The 21,291-nt window shown below is 42.2% G+C and overlaps 1 protein-coding gene across 1 annotated transcript in view; it reads right to left on the reverse strand.

The window, feature by feature from the left end:
* Positions 1 to 21,291, reverse strand: part of SGSM2 (small G protein signaling modulator 2) — a 986,511-nt gene that overhangs the window by 166,269 nt on the left and 798,951 nt on the right. The window contains exons 12-13 of the mRNA XM_086954507.1: positions 17,435 to 17,588; positions 5,569 to 5,633 (exon numbers count right to left, since the gene is read on the reverse strand). Of these exons, the coding sequence (XP_086810633.1) occupies positions 5,569 to 5,633; positions 17,435 to 17,588 (219 nt within the window). The remainder of the gene's footprint in view (positions 1 to 5,568; positions 5,634 to 17,434; positions 17,589 to 21,291) is intronic.

Below are 21,291 nucleotides of genomic sequence, written 5' to 3' on the forward strand. Positions count from 1 at the left end.
GAGATGACTTCTTGTAGGTCGTCTACGTTTTTGGTGATGTGTTCCTTCATGATGCAGGGGAGGTTGTTGTCAAGGGAGAATCCAGGTCACTTGGCATTGGATAATAGTTGGGGCTCGAGACTGTCAATGTCCATGTCATTGAGCAAGGTGTGTGTTATTTCTTGCTTGTTGTTATTGGCAAATAACAGGAATTCTGTCTTGGTGAAGTTGTGCTTCAGATAAGTGATTAACATCCAGGTCTGAATGATGTGAAAGCGGTTTTTGATGTGTTCAATGTATGGCGTGGAGAAGATTTACACGTAGCATTGTGTGTTGTTGGCATATTGTTGTGTTTTTATTTTGGTATCTCTAAGGTGAACTCTTGGCACTCCATTAAGGGGATGGATAAGACTGGGGACACTGTCGAACACTGGACCAATCATCAGGCGTAAGAGATGCTACCACTTCCATTATCAATGTATTGTTTGGTTGAAAGGCACACCATTCCTTTATGTTCTGGTTTCTGACACTGATGGTTGAGGTCTGCTATATGTGTCTTTATGGCGTATTGTAAGTTGGGAATTTATGCTTCGGGTAAACACATAAGTGTGTTTGCACATGTTTTGAGAGCACGAAAGGAAGCTGTGTATAACTTTATGGTGCATATATACAAGGGCTTATCACTACAGAAATGTCACTTTTTGTGATATTCCAGGGCCAACAAACCCTTTATCCTATTTACAAGGTGGTGTTAGGCCACTTAAAGAGGCTTAATGGCACTTTGTAAATAAGGCCCCCTTTCATGCTACACTTATCGTGACAGGGGCGGGCAGTGGGTGCTTCGGTAGGCGTTCCGTTGCAACACCCATTGGTTTTGATGCTGCCCCCTATTTACAAAGCGCTTATATCAGAAAAAACAAGGGCTACCCTACGCACACTGAGACAGGTTATATGATATAGCAAAAAACAACAGTTTTTGTGGGCAATGTATGGATAATCAGTAAAGGGGTATAATAGCATTCACGTACTGGAAAAAATGTCATAGGGAGACCTCTATATTATTTGTTACAGAGGACCACCGGTCAAGGTTCATTTCAACATAAGGCACCACTGTTTCAACCCCAGAAACACAAATAAAACGTCTCATCAGGACCTAAAGATATGGGACACCTGAAATGGGAGGGATAAGAAATAAAAGAAGATGTCAGCAGAGAAAAGAGAAAACCGAGTAGGCTCTAAAGAAAATACACCATAAAAGTGAAATTAAACGGGGATGTGGTACTCACATGGGCCCAGCCGGGCACTTGCATTATAGAGAAAAAGGAGAAAAATACACTATTAGTGGTATGTTAAAAAAGGGTGTGTTCTAAAGGGTATATGCATAATAAATCAGAGGGTCATTTACCCCATGTGCAGGGAGGGGGGACTAGGTTGAAAAAGGTAGCAGTCACTTAGTATGGCTACCAGATAAGAAAGCCATACTAACTGTGTCAGGATGCAATGACACCGCTAAAAATGTAATTTGGAAAAAACAACAAGTTTCTGTAGTGTTTCTAGCCCTCAAAGACAAAAGTATTCAGCGTGTAACAATTGGTACTTACCCCGATTAATATCGGGAAAAATCCAGTGTTCCAGGAGGTCTACAGAATCATCCTCTCATACAGAATCAAGAGCCATGTGACTCAGCTAATCAGATTGTGTACGGGCACGGTATGAAGCCTGAGTTAAACAATCATTTGTCTTGCATTTACGAGACTTTGAGCTATTGACATTGTAAATAACAATAGGTTAAATTCTCACAAATGCGAGTCCTATTGCATTGCAAATATTTTTTTTGCTTACAAGCGCTTTCACGTTAATAGAGGCCGCGCCCCCTTCTGTAGACGAGGCGCGTCTAAAGAAAGGGGCCCGGCCACCACTACAGTGAAAGCGCAGAATGCAACGCTTTTATAAAAAAAAGCATTTTGTTTGTCAAGTTGACAAAAGCCAACTGAGTAACAACACACAGAAGAATGCGAGTCCTTGTGGAAGGTTACAAGATGAGAAAAGGCGGTATTAAGGAGGGACTACTAAGCCTATCGCCAAATTTAAGACGAAAAATAACCTGATATTAACATGGCAGAACAAGGAGAAATGATACATTTCTCATCGTTGTTTCTGTTTCTGTGTGTGTTGCTTTGTGCAGCACACATTGCAACAGCAATCGGATGAATGATTGTTTATGTGCAAGAAGGTGTCCCTTCCTGCACATAAACAATCATTAAACAAATGACGATTTGCAACTTCTAAGTGTACTGCACAATGCAGCACACATAGGAGTTACAAATCGCCCTTTGCCTCAATGAAGGCACCCTTGCACTACGGTGCACTAGGCAGCAGAATTTAGCGCCAGCACTAGGGAAAGGCAGGGGTGTACCAGATCATTATAAACACGGCAAAGGCCTGTGTTTGTAGAATGGCAGTGCGTGGTGATAGCAATTTTAGCTAAACCTCTTCCGTGCTCGTAACAGAACCACTCCGTCACGAGCCACGGACGCGCTGTGTATTGGTGACGGAGTAGTTCCGTCACGGCGCGGCCGCCCTGCCCACTCTGCAGGAATTCCGCGCCTGCGCGGACGTTCTATTGAGCGGGCGGGCCCATGACAGAACACTCTGTCACAAGCACAGTGTGCCCGTGGCTCGTGACGGAGTGGTTCCGTCACAAGCATGGCAGCGCCGCTTGGACCTGCCTCCACCCAGGGCCGCAGCAGAATTACCACCGCGGCCAAGGGGTTAACACAATGCTCGGCCATTCTATTGCAAATATGCCTCTAGGTGTTTTGCTTGATCAAGATTCATTTTGACCCTAGTATCCTTTAGGTAAGTTGAGTTTATAGATCTGAGTAATTGATGGGCAGGGTGTTAGCATAGATTTGTATGTTAAATTGTACACTTAACAGGAGACCATTTAGTTGTGGTAAATACTGTTAATTTGACTCACTATGGCATTTTGGCTATTTTGTTCTATTTGGCTGGTTGTCCCTGGTTATTTCCATGTTTGGCTACACTACGTAGGGATTTTCTGTGGGTACCCGGGGACTGTAGGCGCATTAGAGTTAGTGTGCAGTCTGCATCCTTCTGTGGCAGTAGTTGCAAGGGGGTCAATGGCTGGCTGAGGATGGAAGGAGGCGTGATTGTGTGGATCCAATGCAAGACATTTTACTTGAGTCTCGGTGGCATGGCAGAGAAGCAGTTTTCCACCCAGTTAAAAGTGCTACTTTGGGTGCAGTGGTCCAATATGGCATTTAAGTGTTGTTACTTGAGACGGTTTCGGTTATGGCAGGATATTGAGTCTTTGGGTTATATTAGTGGAATAGTTGTTAAGGTATTGTGTGTTATGGTTTTGGTCAGTCAGATGTATTTTCCTTTTGCTTGTTGGTAATGGAGAGACATGTGTTGTATCTTATGTGTTCTGAAGTCATGTCTTGTCATGGTTCTATGTGTGATGTAATGCGGTTCCTCTCGTTTCTATGTGCATCAGTTGGAAGCAGTAGAAGCTACTCAGAGGCTGAGATTAAAACAAAATGCTCTGAATGGGGCTCTGACTCCCTTACCTGGTTACCTAACTTCAGTTCAGATCTACATGGTTATAATTATTTCAACATGTTTGTCTGTCTACCTCCAGGGATCTGTTCCTGTATACACTCATCTTTAATTGTAACAGAGTAAATGTTTGCACTAGCGCTTTGTCTAATTTTGGTTTTGGATAATTTACCATTTTTGGGAGCCAGAGCACAGATTACAGGTTGCTTGATACAAGATCAGCCTATGATGCTTAGGAGTATTTGAATAAATTACCAGATGAGCACATGTTAGTGATTTTAAGATCACTCTACTCCAAATTGGAATGAAAGAAGGGGTGTTTTCTATGTACTGGAAGCATATGTGCCCTAACTGAGTTCTAACTGCGACTCCATTTAAGACAATAGAGCGGCAGAAGGCCAATAATGGCTGTTATAGGCCTCCAGCTCCAACATTACAGTACTTGTCTAACTCAGGTGTAGGGCAAGTATGACCTGTATAGTAACGCCCAGGGCAGTGGCGCTAATTGAACATTGAAATGTTGGAAGCTCCATTAAAGCAAAGACGTGGCAGAATGGCAAGAATGGGTAGTGCGGGCCTACTGTTTCAACATTTGCCTCTTTGTGCTTGTGTTTCTTCTAGTACAATTTAAAACAGGAAGATGTAAACATTCTCCCCTCAGAGGCTCACATGCTCTAACAGCGTTTGAGCTTTTCTGCCTTTGCAGTACTAGATGTTAAAAGCACTTTGTCTCGCATGCGTGTTTTTAAGATTATGAGATGCGGCATAGGCTGCTCTCATCATCATTAAAACTCAACAGGTAGGATGACATTCCTGCATTGAACAGAAGATTCCCTCGATGGCTTTGAAGTTATCCAGGATGGAGCCAATTAGGAAAGAGCTCTGACATGGGCAATCAGCACCTTGCTAGTGGTACAGTATTTTATCAGGTTTTAGCCCTGTCAGCAAGAGCAGCAGACAACTCAGAAAAAGCCACTTGAGACAACATGGAAGTCAAGGTAAGCCCCTATAACCATACGAGTGCTCAAGACAATCTGACAGCTTCTTATAACCCGCTGGACATCCTCCATGAGAAGTACAAATATTTCGGAATTTGCTCTACGCAAAGAGGCCCATGTCCTAAACACCTTATTGAAAGCTGGGTGGGCTCCATGAGATGCTGGCCTCATATGCTGAATGGACATACCTGACATACCCAAATATTCTCTGTTTTAGATGGATTCCACTTGAGGAAGTTGCAACACATCCATCTGTTGAGAGCTCAGAGGCCACTGCCCTCCTTTGGCCAGCCTGTCTTTATGCCCCACAGTGTCCATGCTCTTTAACACTCAAAGCTTCTCAGTGAGCTCTATTTAAAAGAATACAAATCAAATGAACCAAAGAGGCAAATGAAATGAACTAAAGATGTCCTAATGTTGAAGAATCAGGAGTACCAATGGGACAGAATGAAACGATACTTACTGGGTCGTTCACCATATGAAAGTCGAGGTCTAAAGTCAGGATTTCAGGGTACTTACCAACTGGAATGTGCATTGAGAACTTACCGAAAAATTCAAAGAAAGCAGAGGCCAAGCCTTACAAGTACAAAGGAACCCATTTGTACTTTCATAAACATTTCCACCAGAGCTACTGGCTCTTTGGACTTCCCCTTACCTCTTAAACCAACCATTATAATGCCTTGTGTACCAGCTCATCACTAGTAAAATCAAACTCAATGCCATCAATGAAATATGAGATACTCTTACACATTCCACTATCTTTATGTCCCTGTTATAGGTTATCCAACATGCCCTAATAGAAGAAGGCAGATACAGCAGGGTGTCCTCCTTTGTGCAGCTACACACCAGCACGCATCATGGGTGTCTATGGCCACGTGCATGAAGATTGTGCAAGCACAGAGTCAGATTTCAGGATCCAATTGTAATAAATTCTCAGTGCTATGGAATGAAGCCTCTTCGGGCACCATCTTCCTTCCATCCACCCACAAACACACAACACACTACTTACAGCCATAGAAGGCGCGGGACACAATCTGCTTCTTCATACTTTCACACAACATCTTCAGCGGGGTTCTGTAAATGTAAAGAGACAGAGAAAGATCACAATATGCATGTGTTGTACCTTTGTGACAACCATATCTATTCACATATGAAAGCATCAGAGCAAAATACACTAATTAGCAGGTAAATTACAGAATATCAACACTTGCGCAGCAACACAATTATTAAGAGGTTTCTGCATACAGCACCAAGGGGGGTGTCACAATGACAGAATTAGTTGCATGAAAAGGCGTTGCCTCTGCCAATAAGCAGCCGGTAGTGCTAGGTGCTTTCATGCAACAGGCTGGAGTAGCAGCTGGCCATACAGTGAGGCAGGATAGCTCGGGCACTCACCAGGGAGCATGCTTCATTCCTACTCCAAAGGAAGGGAGTGACCCAGGCCTTGCCTGCAGCAGAACACTGATGGAGGGGTGTCTAGGGAGGAGAGAAGCCTGTCTCATGCCCTCTGGCCTATTGCCTTGGGACCAAAGGGACTGGACAAAAACCATTCCAAAGATGCAGAATTAGAGGGGCAGACAGTGTGGGGAAAAGAGGCAAGAAGGGTCTTGGATCATAGTCACGCTCAACTTTCTTTTTTAACGCAATCTGTACGTTATCTTTTTTACCTTCTGCTTGATCAGCCGGATTTTGAGAACTCGCGTCACCATTCTAAGCAAGGCCCTTCATCCTATCCTCACTCTTACCACTAGCCAGACTCAACACCACAGGAACTAACTTTAAATAGAGCACCAGCGGAACCACTGTGTGAACCGCAGGATTACTATTCCATACCATACCTGCTTTTTTGAGGACACTTTAGGTTGCAAGTAAATCAAGAGTCTTTCCAAAGTGCCACCAACCTCTGGGTCTCTGGCTTGGTTCAAAGATACAGAAACATTCAGAAGCAAACCCACTAGGAAGCACTACTAAAGAGAATTGAAGTACAACAAAGTCTGGGTTTAAGTACAAGATTGTTAATGTCTGGAGACTTTTAATGAGACAAGACAACCTTGATGTCTGCACAGGACTACAAACTAGCGTTGGTGTCGATGAGCCCTCCAGTGATCTTCAGCTTCTCAAATCTGCCTGCCTCACCCATTTGATCATCATATTGTGTTGAAAAACTCTTTATTAGTAGAAAGAATGGAGCCTATTCACAAAGTTAAACTTGCATGTATATACAGCTATGCGTAAGTCTTTCCATTTTTACTATCCAACTTTGGCAAGTGTAGATAGATTTACACCTAGGTGTAGATGTACATGTCTCCACACCTTCAAATCAGGGAGTGGAGCCTCCTAGAAAAGTAAAGTTACTACTAGTAAATTTAAATGACCATTAATGTATGTATATGTGTATATGCATGTATGTATATACATATATATATATATATATATATATATATATATATATATATATATATATATATATATATATATATATATATATATATATATATATATATATATATACATATATACATGTATACATAAATATATTAGTAAAATGATAACTTGTTTATAATTACATATTAGATTTTAACATTACAATATAAATATATAATTTAAATGTAAAATATTGATATAATGTGATTCATTTAGCATTAGTTACTCTGGGGTGTTATGTTTTTTCCCTGCCTCCATTTTCTCTGTGAGACTGTTGCAGTACCTGTGAGTGGGCATTTATGGTGCCAGGCTTACACCAAGGCTGGGCTGCAGTACATGTTTACCTGTTTTGACACATGTAAGTTGTGGTAACATTAGATGGGAAATCTGTGAATTGCAATAGTCTTACTCTTGTGGGTGTGTGTATTAGCATTTCCATCCCTAACTTCCTCCTTAAATTTCTCTAAACCCCTCCCACGCAGGAGACAGCCACTTCTCCCTGTCCCTCCCACATTTACTACAAAAACAAATACCATTGCATTCAGTGATCTGCACACCCTTGACAGAGATCTCCACACAGAAAGGATAAGGAATGCAGGGAAGGAAGTCTCCGCCCATAGGTTTGTAGTTCATAAGTCGTACTACTGCAGTACCAGTTTTCATACTTTAAAATGTAATTTGTGAATAGGTCCCAATTCTTTTAGGGTGCTAGACCTCCATCTAGAAATATTGTCTTTCTTAGTGGAGCTCTATCCTAGGGCCTTAGAAGGGCCACCAATGTGAGTACTGCTGCAACAGATCTGTCTACCTAACATATAATCGAAAGGATTATCTGGAATCTTTTTTCCCCGACATGCAAGATTTGTTGAAGAGATCTTTCAGGGAAGGAGCTCACAATATTTCTGAAAGCATAACACTCATTGTCAAACAAACACCAATTTTGTGTATTAAAGCCACTGTGGGATTCCAACATAATAGTTTGTGAATACCTCAAACATTTACAAATTATTATACAAATGTAATTATAAAAAATGACTTTGTTACACCACATCATATAGTTTACTGCTTTATCATTGGAATGATGCATGTCCTAGTCAAAGTGCAGAAAAACATCCCTTTTACCAGGACTGACTATATAGGGCAGTCTGATCCCAGGACAGCCACAGCATCTAAAGACACATGGGGCATTGATTTATGAGAAGTGGCGCATCGCTGCGTGATAGCAGCGATGCGTCACTTCTCAGTGCGCCCTTCTTGCGAAATGATTGAAGCGTCATATTTACTGAATGACGCATCATGTCGCAAGGAGATACAGGTCCGTCAGTCTTTCTGACGTATCTGTATGCCACAAAAGTGACGCATTCCTGGAGTGTGTCACAAAGGTGAAGCAACTCCAGCAATGTGTCTTTTCATATGGGGCAAGCACCATGTGAAAGGGCCTGAGTCAGTCTTACGCCTGCTGTGAGGCAGGCAGGCGTAAGATATTGATGCATTTGCACCCTAGAAGTGGCACAGTGAAATCTGGTAGATTTCACTGCGTCACTTCTATGAGGCTATCTTACATGGGAAGGCTCACCCTGCATACATTATACCTGACGCAGGTATAATGTAGCGCAGGGGTTTACAAAGTGACACATCTGCTTAGACGCGTCACTTTGTAAATAGGGCGCAACAGGAGGCATGTTTTACGCCGCTGATGTGTCACAAAAAGTGAAGCAACTGAAGTGCAAAACTGTCGCAAGGCCTCATAAATAAGGCCCATGGGATCCGCTGGTTTAGTAGTTCAGGATCCCAGTTCTCCAGGCAATACGCTCAAGAGTACATCTTCCACTTATTTTAGCGAAAAGATTAAAGCAAATTATTGCAGCCCACGAAGCTTGGTAATTGGGACAGGAATCCCGTAGAGAAGCCCCTCTTCTCATCTTACTCCATTTAATCACCAGAAGGAGGGAATTGACATTTTTTCAGGGTTGGCCTCAAGATATGAGTGTCACCAAGCACTGAACAGGCAGCACAAATCTAAGGATTCTTTGAAGGGTGCCCTGAAGGTGCCATGAAGGGAAATGAGTCATAGAGTAAGGCTAGGGAGGGACTGACTAGGTTACATCTATTTTCATATTTATCCTCTTAATGTACTTGCACAATCAGAACCATGTTTTTACAACCAAGACACTCAAAGATACCTTCTAAAACATCTAAACATCCTTTTTGGCAACCCATGGTCACATGTAGTTCATATTGCGTCTTGGTCATGAAACAAACATCTGTCCTAGACCCTCTTGCCCACCAAGAGTTGAGAATGGGATGAATGGCACATATGTGTGTCTGCATGCGCGTGTGTGTGAACATTCAGGCATGTCTCAGGATGCCGGGGTATGGCTTAAACGGAATAGAAGATACATCCAACTGTATCTAGAGAAAGAAATTCTGATGTATGCTTCTGTTCGATTCATGGGAGAGAGCGACAGAGCTGTAATGCTCTCTCCCTGCACTGAAATAAGGGAGTAATCAACTCATACCTTTGAGATGTTTGTATTCTTGAAGGATATACCACAAACAATGCTGAAGGTCTTTAATGGCTAAGCCAGAAATATACAGCCAAGGAGACATAATACTATCAGACTATGATGAGCTACAAAAAGACTGAATCCAGTGTAGGGTCTTCCCACTTATCCTGTCTCTTCCATCCTCGACGCTAGGGTGTCATGACACACGCTGTACAAGGCGGCAGTGAGGTCAAAAAGGACCAGCGTGGTGGCATCGCCTGGGTCCAAGAGCATACCTAATTTATTTTGGACAACTATTAAGGCACCATCCAGGTTAGTGCGTTGATCTATAAACACTCGGGGATTACAGTATTGATTCTTTTTCTGCAAGCACAGCACAGAACGGCAGAAAATAGATTGTTTTATAATTGCTTAAAACTGTGTTGTCCAGTGAGGGATCCTTCCAATTAACCTGTCGCAACCCTTCTTCAAAGGGGGAATTGGCCAACTTTCAGAGAATAGGAGCCGTTGTGTTTGCTACTGAATGAAAAATAAAGGATGGAAAGGAGTCAGATTTAATGGTTTTCGTAGTTTTGGATGTCACACCTGAGTTAGCGAGCTAAAATGAGACCAAATGCAAGTGGTGTACGTTTGTTCTGCTGTTGTGATAATAATCGAATTAGACAGTCAGGTATATGAATTCAAAAATAGAAAGAACTATCGCACTCCTTGTGTTTGAATAAAGGTAATACTTCAGGTATAGGTAGGTAGGTGCTGTTTGGTATGCCCCTCTGAGTATCGGGTTCCTGTAAACTCTCTGTAGCGTTATCCTGATCGAGGGTAACGTCCCCAAACGTACACAATGATGAAAATTGTCAGGCGATGTAGTTTTGTTTACACGAATAAAGTTTTATTCAAAAATCATTGTTTGTTTTCATTTTTTGGTATTTTCATTTTTTAGTTTTTTCATTTGTTTACAATGTTGTAGTCACATCCAAACATTAATGAAGATTTTATATTCATTTGTCCAATGCATTTCGGGCACTTGGCCCTTCTTCAGGAGCTCAAACTCTTCAAAAAATGCGTAAACTGATCTCGTGAGCAACTGCGTAATGTTCATTCCAAACGCGTATCTTCATGTGTCCGTTGGGTAGTTGCGTCGTGAAATAAAGGTAAATGTACCCGGCTGGATTTGAACTCAAGCGTCTTGCGCCGCCATAGCGTCAGCGTGAAAATACCAAAAAATGAAAACAAACAATGATTTTTGAATAAAACTTTATTCGTGTAAACCAAACTACAATCGCCTGACAATTTTCATCATTGTGTGCGTTTGGGGACGTTACCCTCGATCAGGATAACGCTACAGAGAATTAGACAGTCAGGCCATTTAAATACCATTTAAATACCTGAGTGCAGCCCCGCCCGTGCTCAGTCAATCACCAAAATATATAACACCAAACCAAAAAACCAAGAAAAGATGGTTGTCACCTCTAGGGCCAGCTAAAGAATATTAGAAGACCATGCAGTAACCCACAAACCAAATCCCCACAGGTTCCAACAATATAATCAGTTGAAGGAATGCGGACAGTAAGCTCTTGTAAAATCGGAGAGAGAGGAACAATGACTAGCTAAGTGCATTTGGGTGGAAAACGCAAAGCTATACAACAATCACAAAATCAGTTCAGTCTCAAAGAACAAGTTATTTGGGTCACACTCTGTGGACCCTTTATCCATCTACACATACTTCACCTTAGAGATATTCCTCAGGAACTAGACTGGATCCAGAAGCTTTTCTTAGCAATACTGCTGTGCACCGCTAGGTGGCACACTGCGGCTCTACGCTGGCTCTGTATTGCCCTGGAAGTGGAGCAGCATTCAGAGTCACCCCGGTGTGAGCGTGCTGACGTCAGTTTCTTGCTTGACTCTTTCTGCACCCTCAGATGCGGACCATAACACAGATGTTGGTAACAATGTACAGACCTTTAACTTGGGACCTCTTTAGATGGTAAAAAGAAGAGCCCGCTCCACAGAATGGGAGGCATGAGGGCAGTGAGGAATCTGCGATTAGACAGAATATTCTCGTTAAAGGGAAGGGGTCCCAGTAGGAGAGACGTATAAGTAAAGAGAATTTAGGACAAAGTAAAAGGAGATAAATACATCTATAATGTTTTATTCACATTATAGGAAAAAAATGGTTGACAAAAATCCAATATACAATACAAATTCGTAGTAGTGCCCCTAGGGGGAAAGGGGGGGGGACGTGCAGTCGTGAGGGTGGTGTGAAGGGGGAATTGGTGACAATAAAAACACGTATTATTCAAACAATGTCATAGATTCAGTGTCGATTGGACAACATACAGATATTGAATCAGCTAGCAAGTGTCAGAAAACACATGCCCCTAAATCCGTATTATACACAATTGGGGTAGGAGGAGGCTGTGTGCGAGCTGGGAAGTCGACGTTTCGACCCAATGAACGCAGGACGCATTAAAATCCTTGCAAGAGGGTCTTCATCAGGACGGGAGGAAAGAGGCGGGGCGGGCAACCTAAATTAAGTGAATATTTAGGGTTTAGTACATTATTTAATGAACGGGGTACTCAAAGAGTTACATGAGGATGTACACACAAGGCCAGACTAACCTGTATCAATCAGTGTTGCTGAGTTAAATTCAATTGTTAGGGTCTATATAAACTGTTCATCCTAAATGAGGAGATTTAAGAAATAAAACAGCCCATTAGTATTAGAAAAAGGGCGTGCTCATGTTAAGAGCTGGTGAGGAGAAGATATCTGGGAACTTACTTGAAGGATTACAACACATATCCCACAAGGGTAGCGAGGAATGAAACGATCCGGGTGCTGGATTGGGGACCACTCCAAAAATCTGCACGAAAGAGTACATATTTCACAATTGAAATAGGGCCGTTGTAAAAATCACTGAAGGTCAGGAATTAATATTAGCATAATGGCGTACTCTTTCGTTCATTAAATAATGTACTAAACCCTAAATATTCACTTAATTTAGGTTGCCCGCCCCGCCTCTTTCCTCCCGTCCTGATGAAGACCCTCTTGCAAGGATTTTAATGCGTCCTGCGTTCATTGGGTCGAAACGTCGACTTCCCAGCTCGCACACAGCTTCCTCCTACCCCAATTGTGTATAATACGGATTTAGGGGCATGTGTTTTCTGAAACTTGCTAGCTGATTCAATATCTGTATGTTGTCCAATCGACACTGAATCTATGACATTGTTTGAATAATACGTGTTTTTATTGTCACCAATTCCCCCTTCACACCACCCTCACGACTGCACGTCCCCCCCCTTTCCCCCTAGGGGCACTACTACGAATTTGTATTGTATATTGGATTTTTGTCAACCATTTTTTTCCTATAATGTGAATAAAACATTATAGATGTATTTATCTCCTTTTACTTTGTCCTAAATTCTCTTTACTTATACGTCTCTCCTACTGGGACCCCTTCCCTTTAACGCTAAATACCCAGGTCCCAGTGATTCCTTTGGGTTAACCCTTTCTCTTATACTAGACAGAATATTCAGCAGAAAGAGCATTACAAAGGTAAGTAACTTGCTCTTCTGATGATACTTCTAGCTGCTGATACCTCGCCAACCTTCCTCCCCCCCGTTCTGTTGAGTGGTCTTGTGCAGGACTGTGACAGACAACTGCTTCCTGCCATTGTGGCATGGTTGGAAACATGAAGTTTTAGGAGGGGATTTTTTTATTTCACAGAGTTTTATATAGTGCAAACTAGACCTGAATCGGGTGTAAGTGTGAATTACATAGCACAGTTGCATTACATGAGGACACATCAATTTTTTGTTAGGCACGGGGAGATTAAGTGATTTGCCCAGAATCACAGGATGTTCAGAGTCATTGCTGAGACTAGAACCCAGTTCCCCAGATTCGAGGTTGACCGCCCTAGAAGTTAGGCCAACTCCTCACTCCAATGTTTTCATTGGAAAACATTGTTTTCCTTACACATTGGATTTTAGGAGGTGGTGGAAGGGTGAGGTAAGTGGGAGTGGAGCCTCAGATTCGCGTTTAAAGGCATGGAAAGAAAGGAACTGATTTATTTTAAAGGTTTTATATAGCTCTGGCTAGACCTGGAGGTATCAGAGTGCTTTACATGAGCATCAGATCATAGGTACAGTCTACATCGTTACAAAGGTTACACAGTTATTAGAGCATGGCAACATAGTTACTTGTAAGGTAGATATAAAAAATAAGCACAAATACGTAAGGGGAAAGCAGGCAAGGGGAAAGATCCAGGGGAGGGGGAAGGAGCTGGGGAGTAGACAAGTAATGAAGGAGGGAAAGAGGAGGGGAGGGTGAAGGACACCGCATGGAAAGAGGAGGTGAAGGGCGACGGGGACGAAGACCGGTAGACAAGTCAAAGCAACGTCCAAAGTCCAGTAAGCTGTGTTACCACGGGAGGTGGTATCAGTTCCGTATCTCAGTTGCGGGAGGCTCCCTTTAAGCAGTGGACTCTCAGAGGGGTCTCTGAGACTCCAAGGCCTACATACTGGATCCTTCCCCAAAAAGGGGAGAGGGAGTGCTTTGGCAAGGGGTGCAATACCATACCTAAATTGTGAGTGGCTCCCTTGGCGCTGAGTATTGCTAAGTTCCTGGTGTTTATTTTAAGGTGGGGAATTTGCATTTAGAAGTATCCATCAGTAACAGGTAATTAATCTGGTAAAGAAAAGCCCAGCTGTATCTTTACATGTCGACTAATGCTCCCAAATATTTTTCTGCATTTATCCTGGTGGATGCCCATTCATGGAATTCCTATGATATGTTTGAGAAAGGCTGCATCACTGTTGCACCAATGGGGAAAAGCATGTTGTAATCAGGTGAGTAGCAATCTTGTGTCAGTCTAATTGAGCCTCTTATTACCTTGAGGCAGCATTTTTATTTACAAGTGGTTCTTTATTGATGTTTTAAGCAGACATGAAGAGCAGATGAGAAAGGTATACAGAACATAGCTTCGAAGTTACTCAGGAGTTATAGGACACATACTACAGACTATGATATCCTCATTGGCACAAAAGTCTGCTGGATTAATACCAGGTACAGTCAGGCACCATGCTGAACTTACTGGATCCTCATTGAGGGACCAAACTTCATATGTGTCCATTGCAAGAACCCCTGGCTGTTAGTGCCTGAAAAGTGCCCAATGGGGGCACAAACTATTAAACTGTGTTTCCTGGAGGTAACCAGACATCCTTCATGGGGTCGAGTTGTCTGTCTTAGCTGCTAGCTGGTCCAAATATATGTCCTAAGCATAGCGTGTTGGTGGGTCCCTCTGTTTTGAAGGCAGGTTGTGACTTCTGCCTTGATCCAGCCATCTTTAGGGTTTAATATCATGCGGTGTGCAAACCAGAAACTACAATTAAAACAATAAAATGTGATGTGTGGAGTGCTTGCAAAATTCTTAAGGACCGCTAAACGCTTGGGGGTACATCACAGTAAATCATTTTTGTCCACCGCATGACTCTAGTAGCCATCTGCACATCAGCCTTGGACCTGCTCTAATAAGAACAGTCCAGCGGCAGTTCCGCTGTGTGAGCAGAGGAGGCCAGCCCCCCAACCCCAAACACTGCTGCGCAAAAAACTGGGGAAAGAAGGCTGATGAAAGGGTTTTATTACCATTTTATTTTTCCAGCTTTCTGCCGAATGGAGAGGGCATGGTGGGCCAGTGCGTCATTGCTGCTGATGGGCAACAACAAGTGACTCTTTCAGTATTAATTGCACGTCGGTTTGGCCGGCTAACATGCTATGGTCAAACCGACATGTGTAATTCAAACTCTCCAACCCAGGTGTCTCAGACAACTAGATTGGATAGTGGGCACACGCCTCAGTGCCTTTTGGAGAACTGAGGCAGCCAATCCAGACACTTCACTCATGCTGCTTAACACCGTGAGAGCAACGTCTGGATTGGATAAGGAGCTGTGGGAGCTGTGGAACCTTCCATTCAGAGGAGTCCGGAGCCAGGGACTAGACGTGATGCAGACTAAGGTAAGTTTCTTTTCTTTTTTTAATTTTTAAAAGTTTCTTTGTATGTATTTTTGTATCCGTTTATGACGTTGTATGAGTAATTGTATGCATGAATGTAATGTGTTGATTAGCTTAGTGTGTGAAATATATAACAATCGCCACACCATTTTTGCCGGTCACCAACCGCCACTGGAACAGTCCAGCCCGAACAGGCCAAGCCACATCTATAATGATGCACCTTTAATCCCTTATCTCAGTGAGCACTTAACTCATGACTGGCATACCTGTCGCACTTAGGGCATTTACATTAACAACTAGAAAGTGAAGGAATTTAGCTCTAGTAATGACAAGTGGCTGAGATTAACTCAAGCATTCCACCCATAACCTTTTGGTTTTTGTATCATAGATGCACCAGGTGCGACAGGTTTTGCAGAAGTGAGTCCCGTATACTCGCTGTGCCATAGGGTTCAGTCTCCATTTCACAGATGAGGTCCAACAAGTCTGAAACTGGTTGGGGGTCACTTGTGTGTTTCCAGTCAGAGGGAAACTGCTCTGACTGTTTATGCTGGACTGTTCCTATTAGAGCAGAACAAAGTCTGATTTGCACTTTGCTGGTCTCTGACAAGTCTCAAGTGGCAAAGTGTGCAAGAAAACGATGGACCGGAGTGCACATTATTACAGGCGGCTCCGATGCTTGTTTCTTCCATAACAGTAGCTCTAACAGCTACTTTGCGTATGCTATCCTAAACTCGGAGAGAATATATTTTAGTTAAATACTACCATCTAAATATTTTTCTTTCTTCTAAGTTCTTAAATTATCTTATCAATGCTAAGTTCTCCAAGATCTACAAGGAATATGGGGCCAGATGTAGGTAAATTCAATTTAGCGAGTCCTTAAAAGCAATTTTTACCGAATCGCTATTAGCGGCTCACTAAATTGAATGTAGGTAGGAATTGCTAAAATATTAGCGATTCCTTAATATTCCTTAATGATGAATCGGTAATTGAGATTCATTATTAAGGAATACCTAGCCATTCATTCCTATGGGCTAGGAGGCCCATAGGAATGAATGGGAAGATATTCACTATTTGCAATTCGGTATTACAGAATCGCAAATTGCAGGAGCTATTTCAAGGGTGCCAGGGTTTCCAAAGGACACCCTGTTGCACCCCTGAAATGTGCATGTGTGCACATATGGTGCACATACATGCCCTAAGGTCATGAATGTGTGCCTCATGGCACTTTAAAAAAAGCAAAAAAGCGCTTTTTTAAAGGAAATCGCTACTTACCATCAACTTGAATAAGGCTGAAGTGCACTTTTGTTAGTGCTACTTACATTGCATTTAAGGAATCGCTAATTCCGATTCCTTAAATTCAAGAGCAAAATAAGGAATCGTAATTTTGCGATTCCCTATTTTGCAAGTAGGTTGAAACTCACCTACATTGCTCTCAGCCAAATACCGGTCGGTAACGCAGAAATTCTGCATATTTCTGCGTTACCGCTTGGTATTTGGCCACCTACATCTGGCCCATGGTTTCTTATTATTTTCTGTTTCATTTGCTACCTCTAGACCATTGCATTATGAAGAACGGTGTTAAAAAGCTTGTTCTCTCACTTTCCAAGGTAATGAGAGAGGACGTTGGATCATGGTGCACAAGGACGGCCTCCATCCATATTCCGTTGTATTCTCAGGCATACCCAGATGTGGTTTACCTGTCGTGAATACAGCTGCAGCAGCTGGAAGGGTCATAGGGGGAGCCCAGGTCTGGCTTACCTGTCGTGTATACAGCTGCAGCAGCTGGGAGGGATAAGGGGTGCCCAGGTGTGGCTTACCTGTCATGTATACAGCTGCAGCAGCTGGGAGGGTCATAGGGGTGCCCAGGTGTGGCTTACCTGTCATGTATACAGCTGCAGCAGCTGGGAGGGTCATAGGGGTGCCCAGGTGTGGCTTACCTGTCATGTATACAGCTGCAGCAGCTGGGAGGGTCATAGGGGGAGCTTCCGGTGGAGCAGGACAGGCAGGAGGATCCTTGGCTACAGTATTCCGCGAGCTGCCATGACAGCACGCTGGCCCCAAACCCCTGCATTTCAATCATGTCATTGGTGTCTGGAAAGGAAACAAAGCATTAGTCAGAAGACAAGACGCATGCAGTGATGCTATCAGCTTCCTACAGCAAATCAAAGCGGGCTCAATTGAGATTTTCCATTGGGTACTTCTTTGTTGTCTTCTCAACAACAAAGGGGAGCTTTGAAATAGTTGAAGAATGCCCAGGGGGGTCGTAGGAATTAGAAAAACCAACGTGAATCCTCATGAAGCAAGGAGAGTGCAGGCTGATGCTGTACATACACCCCAGAGGTAATGTCCTTGATTCAGCTTCAGGTAGGATTAAAGCGAAGATGTGATTTAGAAGCTGAACTGCTGACCTAGAACCCTGAGAGCTCAGGCATGACTTAACAAGAGGGTTTTGAACTTGCAGAGCCCCCCCTGTGCACTGTTGCAGGCTTTGCGAATGCAAATCCTTCAGTCGCACTATACTAGAGGTACACTATGAGTTTCCAATAGATTTGTGATTTGTAAGGCTTATATTGCGACTCCTTGTGATTCGACAGGACAAGGGGGCATTAAACGGGTGCCCTCTCGTATTATCAAATTGCAAGGTAATTGAAAATCATTAATTGCCCTCCAAAAGAGGGAGTCATCAATTCTTAGAGTGAAAGCTATCTGTGAGGTACAGCTTCCATTTTGTGAATGTGGGCATTGGGGGAAGCACAGGCTACATGACCCCTCTCATGTGCTCCTTTGTATCATGCATTTTTTTATTTTGATTAAAGCACCTGTCCCTTCAAGGGTTGGGGGGCTGATAATGCCCATGCAGTGATGCTGGTCTGCCCTCCTTCGCAGGCCTCTATCACTCGATACACAGCCATGGAGGAAGATTTGCAGATGGAATCCTACCTCATTTCTAAGCATGAAGCAAACCCTAACATGGAGAAATGTGCATTGCAACAGATCAGTTTATTTATCACAGTATAAAAGCATCCTTTGGTTGAGGCGCAGATAGTTGCATCTCAGATGTGACCTAAAGATTGTACATCATGGGGCAAATTTACAAGCTCCTTGTCCCACTTTTGCGTCATTTTTAACATGGGAAAAATGACGCAAAAGTGGTGCAAGGGGCTTGTAAATCTGCCCCATATATTCTAATCCCAGCTTCCTCACTTCACCCAAAAATCGTGAGATCCTGGGTAAATGGGTAAATAGCTTTATTGCAATGTAAACTGTAGCTTTATCGCAACTCCAACAGCATGTAGTTTCAAGCTTTTCACATATGAGTGCACCCTTTCTGCAGCTTCATCCAGCTCAGTGCATAATTACATTTGACTTGAGCTAGAAGAGGACGTGTATAACTGTCTTCACTATAATAGAACCATGTGCCTCTAATTGAAGGAATACAATTATCCAAATAGGAGGTGCTAGCTCTTTCTTCTAAAATGATATTGAAGAAGGAATTAAATGAGATTTAAAAAAACACAATTTTGCAATGGAGAGTCATCATTGTAGCAACATTTCCAGACTCTGCTTTTGTAGCAGAAGATGCAGAGATAGGATGTATTCAAGAATGGTCATTTGGAATTGGGATTTGAAGTTTACAGAAATATTAACTTCAAGTGTGTGAATTATAGATAGAAGCACACTTAAAAAAACATAAAGTGATGGCTAAACCAAATTAATATGTAATATATGCAGTACTGGTACTCAGAAGGGTATGCAACGGTTACCACGCATATTTTACAACGCGGTACCGTTAGAACGCTACTTTTACCACGCAGGTCGTTACAACGAAATGCGCTAGGGGGCGCTCCAGGATAGTAAATACTTTAATTTACTATCCAACTCCTTTCCCTAGAGTCCACGGGGACTGGAGTTGGAATAGTAAATTAAATAATTTACTATCCAGCGTCCCTCCACGCAAGTCGTTGTAACGACTTGCGTGGTAAAAGTAGCGTTGTAACGGTACGCGTTGTCAAAGTACGCGTGGTACCGTCATACATCCACCCAGAAGGTATCTCATATTTTATTTGCATGTGAACAATCAGAATTGTTGCACTGCAAACGTTTAAGAACAATTCCTGTTACTAAATGAAATGCTATCTGCAAACACTGTTTTACGTTTTTAAGGTCTCCCAATTCTGTAAAGAGTTTTTAGCTTCTGATTAACTACTTTAATCATTTTTAGAAGCATAATACAGTATAAAATTATGTGTTTGTAATCCTTAAATTTAGTTGTGATAGTTTTTTTAATTAATATTACAAAATTAACACAATCAGAAAACGGACAAAAATTTAGGAAATGTTTTTCAAATCTCTAAACAAATGACAGAAAAACTACTCAGCAATCAACACATATATTACTTAATTACCCACTTGATGCTTTTTAAACAATACGCTCCGTTAGAAGAAACAGCTGTGCCCTCTTATAAATGAAGTTTAATTTTCATTAAAGGAAATCAACCACAAACTTGTGTAATATTGTTTCACCAACAACCATGTGAGCCACATCAATTGGAATAGAAACGCCAGGCTTCATAAATACATTCAGATGAGATCCTTTTTTGTGGTTTAAATAATAATTCACATCCCTGTATTATTTCTAACATATACATTCTAATATATATAAAAGTTACAACAAAAATGAATGTTTGCTGGGTGTGGACATTAACTTTTTTTTAAAAAGATTTAAAAGAGTTGTGTGGCATAAAAATAGAAAACATCAGTGTAGATAGCTAACCAGTTAATTAGAAGATAGTATGACATGCTTAAAAATTGAGAATATTACAGATTTGATCATAGCGACATTGTAGTTATGGTTAGGTCAGTATCCATTGAATTTTTTATTTTTTTAGTTTTGCTAATAACTTTGAATTCTGTTAATAATTCTCCAAGAAAGTTTACCTTCAATAGGACACTAATGGCCTTATGTATTATCACATTTGACCATAGGCACAGAATGGGTAAACACCTTTGATACATCTGGCCCTAAAATGTCCCATAATTTAGATCTAGTAACAGTATCAAAGGCACTTGAGAGGTCCGTAAATGCCAACTGAATCGAGATGCTCTTTACAAATCTATATTTAACTACAAGGGTCTTGGAACCACAGACACTGTTCTGTGGTTCCAATACTCTATCTGAACCCATACTGTACCGGGGGAGGAATTTTCAAAGACCTTTATTATGGTATGTGGCTCAAAGAATACCAAAACCTGTACATTACACATAGAGGAAAGAATAACAGAAAGGGTGAGTTGCTTCCTGTATCTTAGGAGAGGTGTTTGACAATGCTTGCTCCTGGTTCCCTTGCATCAGGAATAGACTGAATCACTTCCTGTGTACAGTCAGAGCTCCTTTTTGATTTGCAGTTTCTATAGGAAAAAACATACTGCACCAATTGTAGAAATATACAAGAAAAATTGCCTCCCCACTCTCACTTATGGTCGGGGGCTTGGGCTGCAGAGATGTTAGTGCCAATCAGATGGAGGAAAATAGGGTTTGTAGGCTCTTGTTTGGGGGTGACTCCATCGACCCCACAGTTTCCTATACACCTGGAACTAGGCTTATGAACAAGATCTTACTGACCCAGCCCCACTGGCACTATGAGGCTCTATATGGTTGAATAAGGAGGCCGAACTAAATCAATTATTTGCGATTGCCTCTCTCGCACCTCCGGGCTGAAAATCCCTTGGTTACAATGCATAAGAGATACAACCCCTGCCCTGGGCTGTCAGTATATATTTGAAAAACCTGAGA

The sequence above is a fragment of the Lissotriton vulgaris genome, chromosome 2_1 (genome assembly GCF_964263255.1).
Source record: "Lissotriton vulgaris chromosome 2_1, aLisVul1.2, whole genome shotgun sequence".
NCBI lineage: Eukaryota > Metazoa > Chordata > Amphibia > Caudata > Salamandridae > Lissotriton > Lissotriton vulgaris.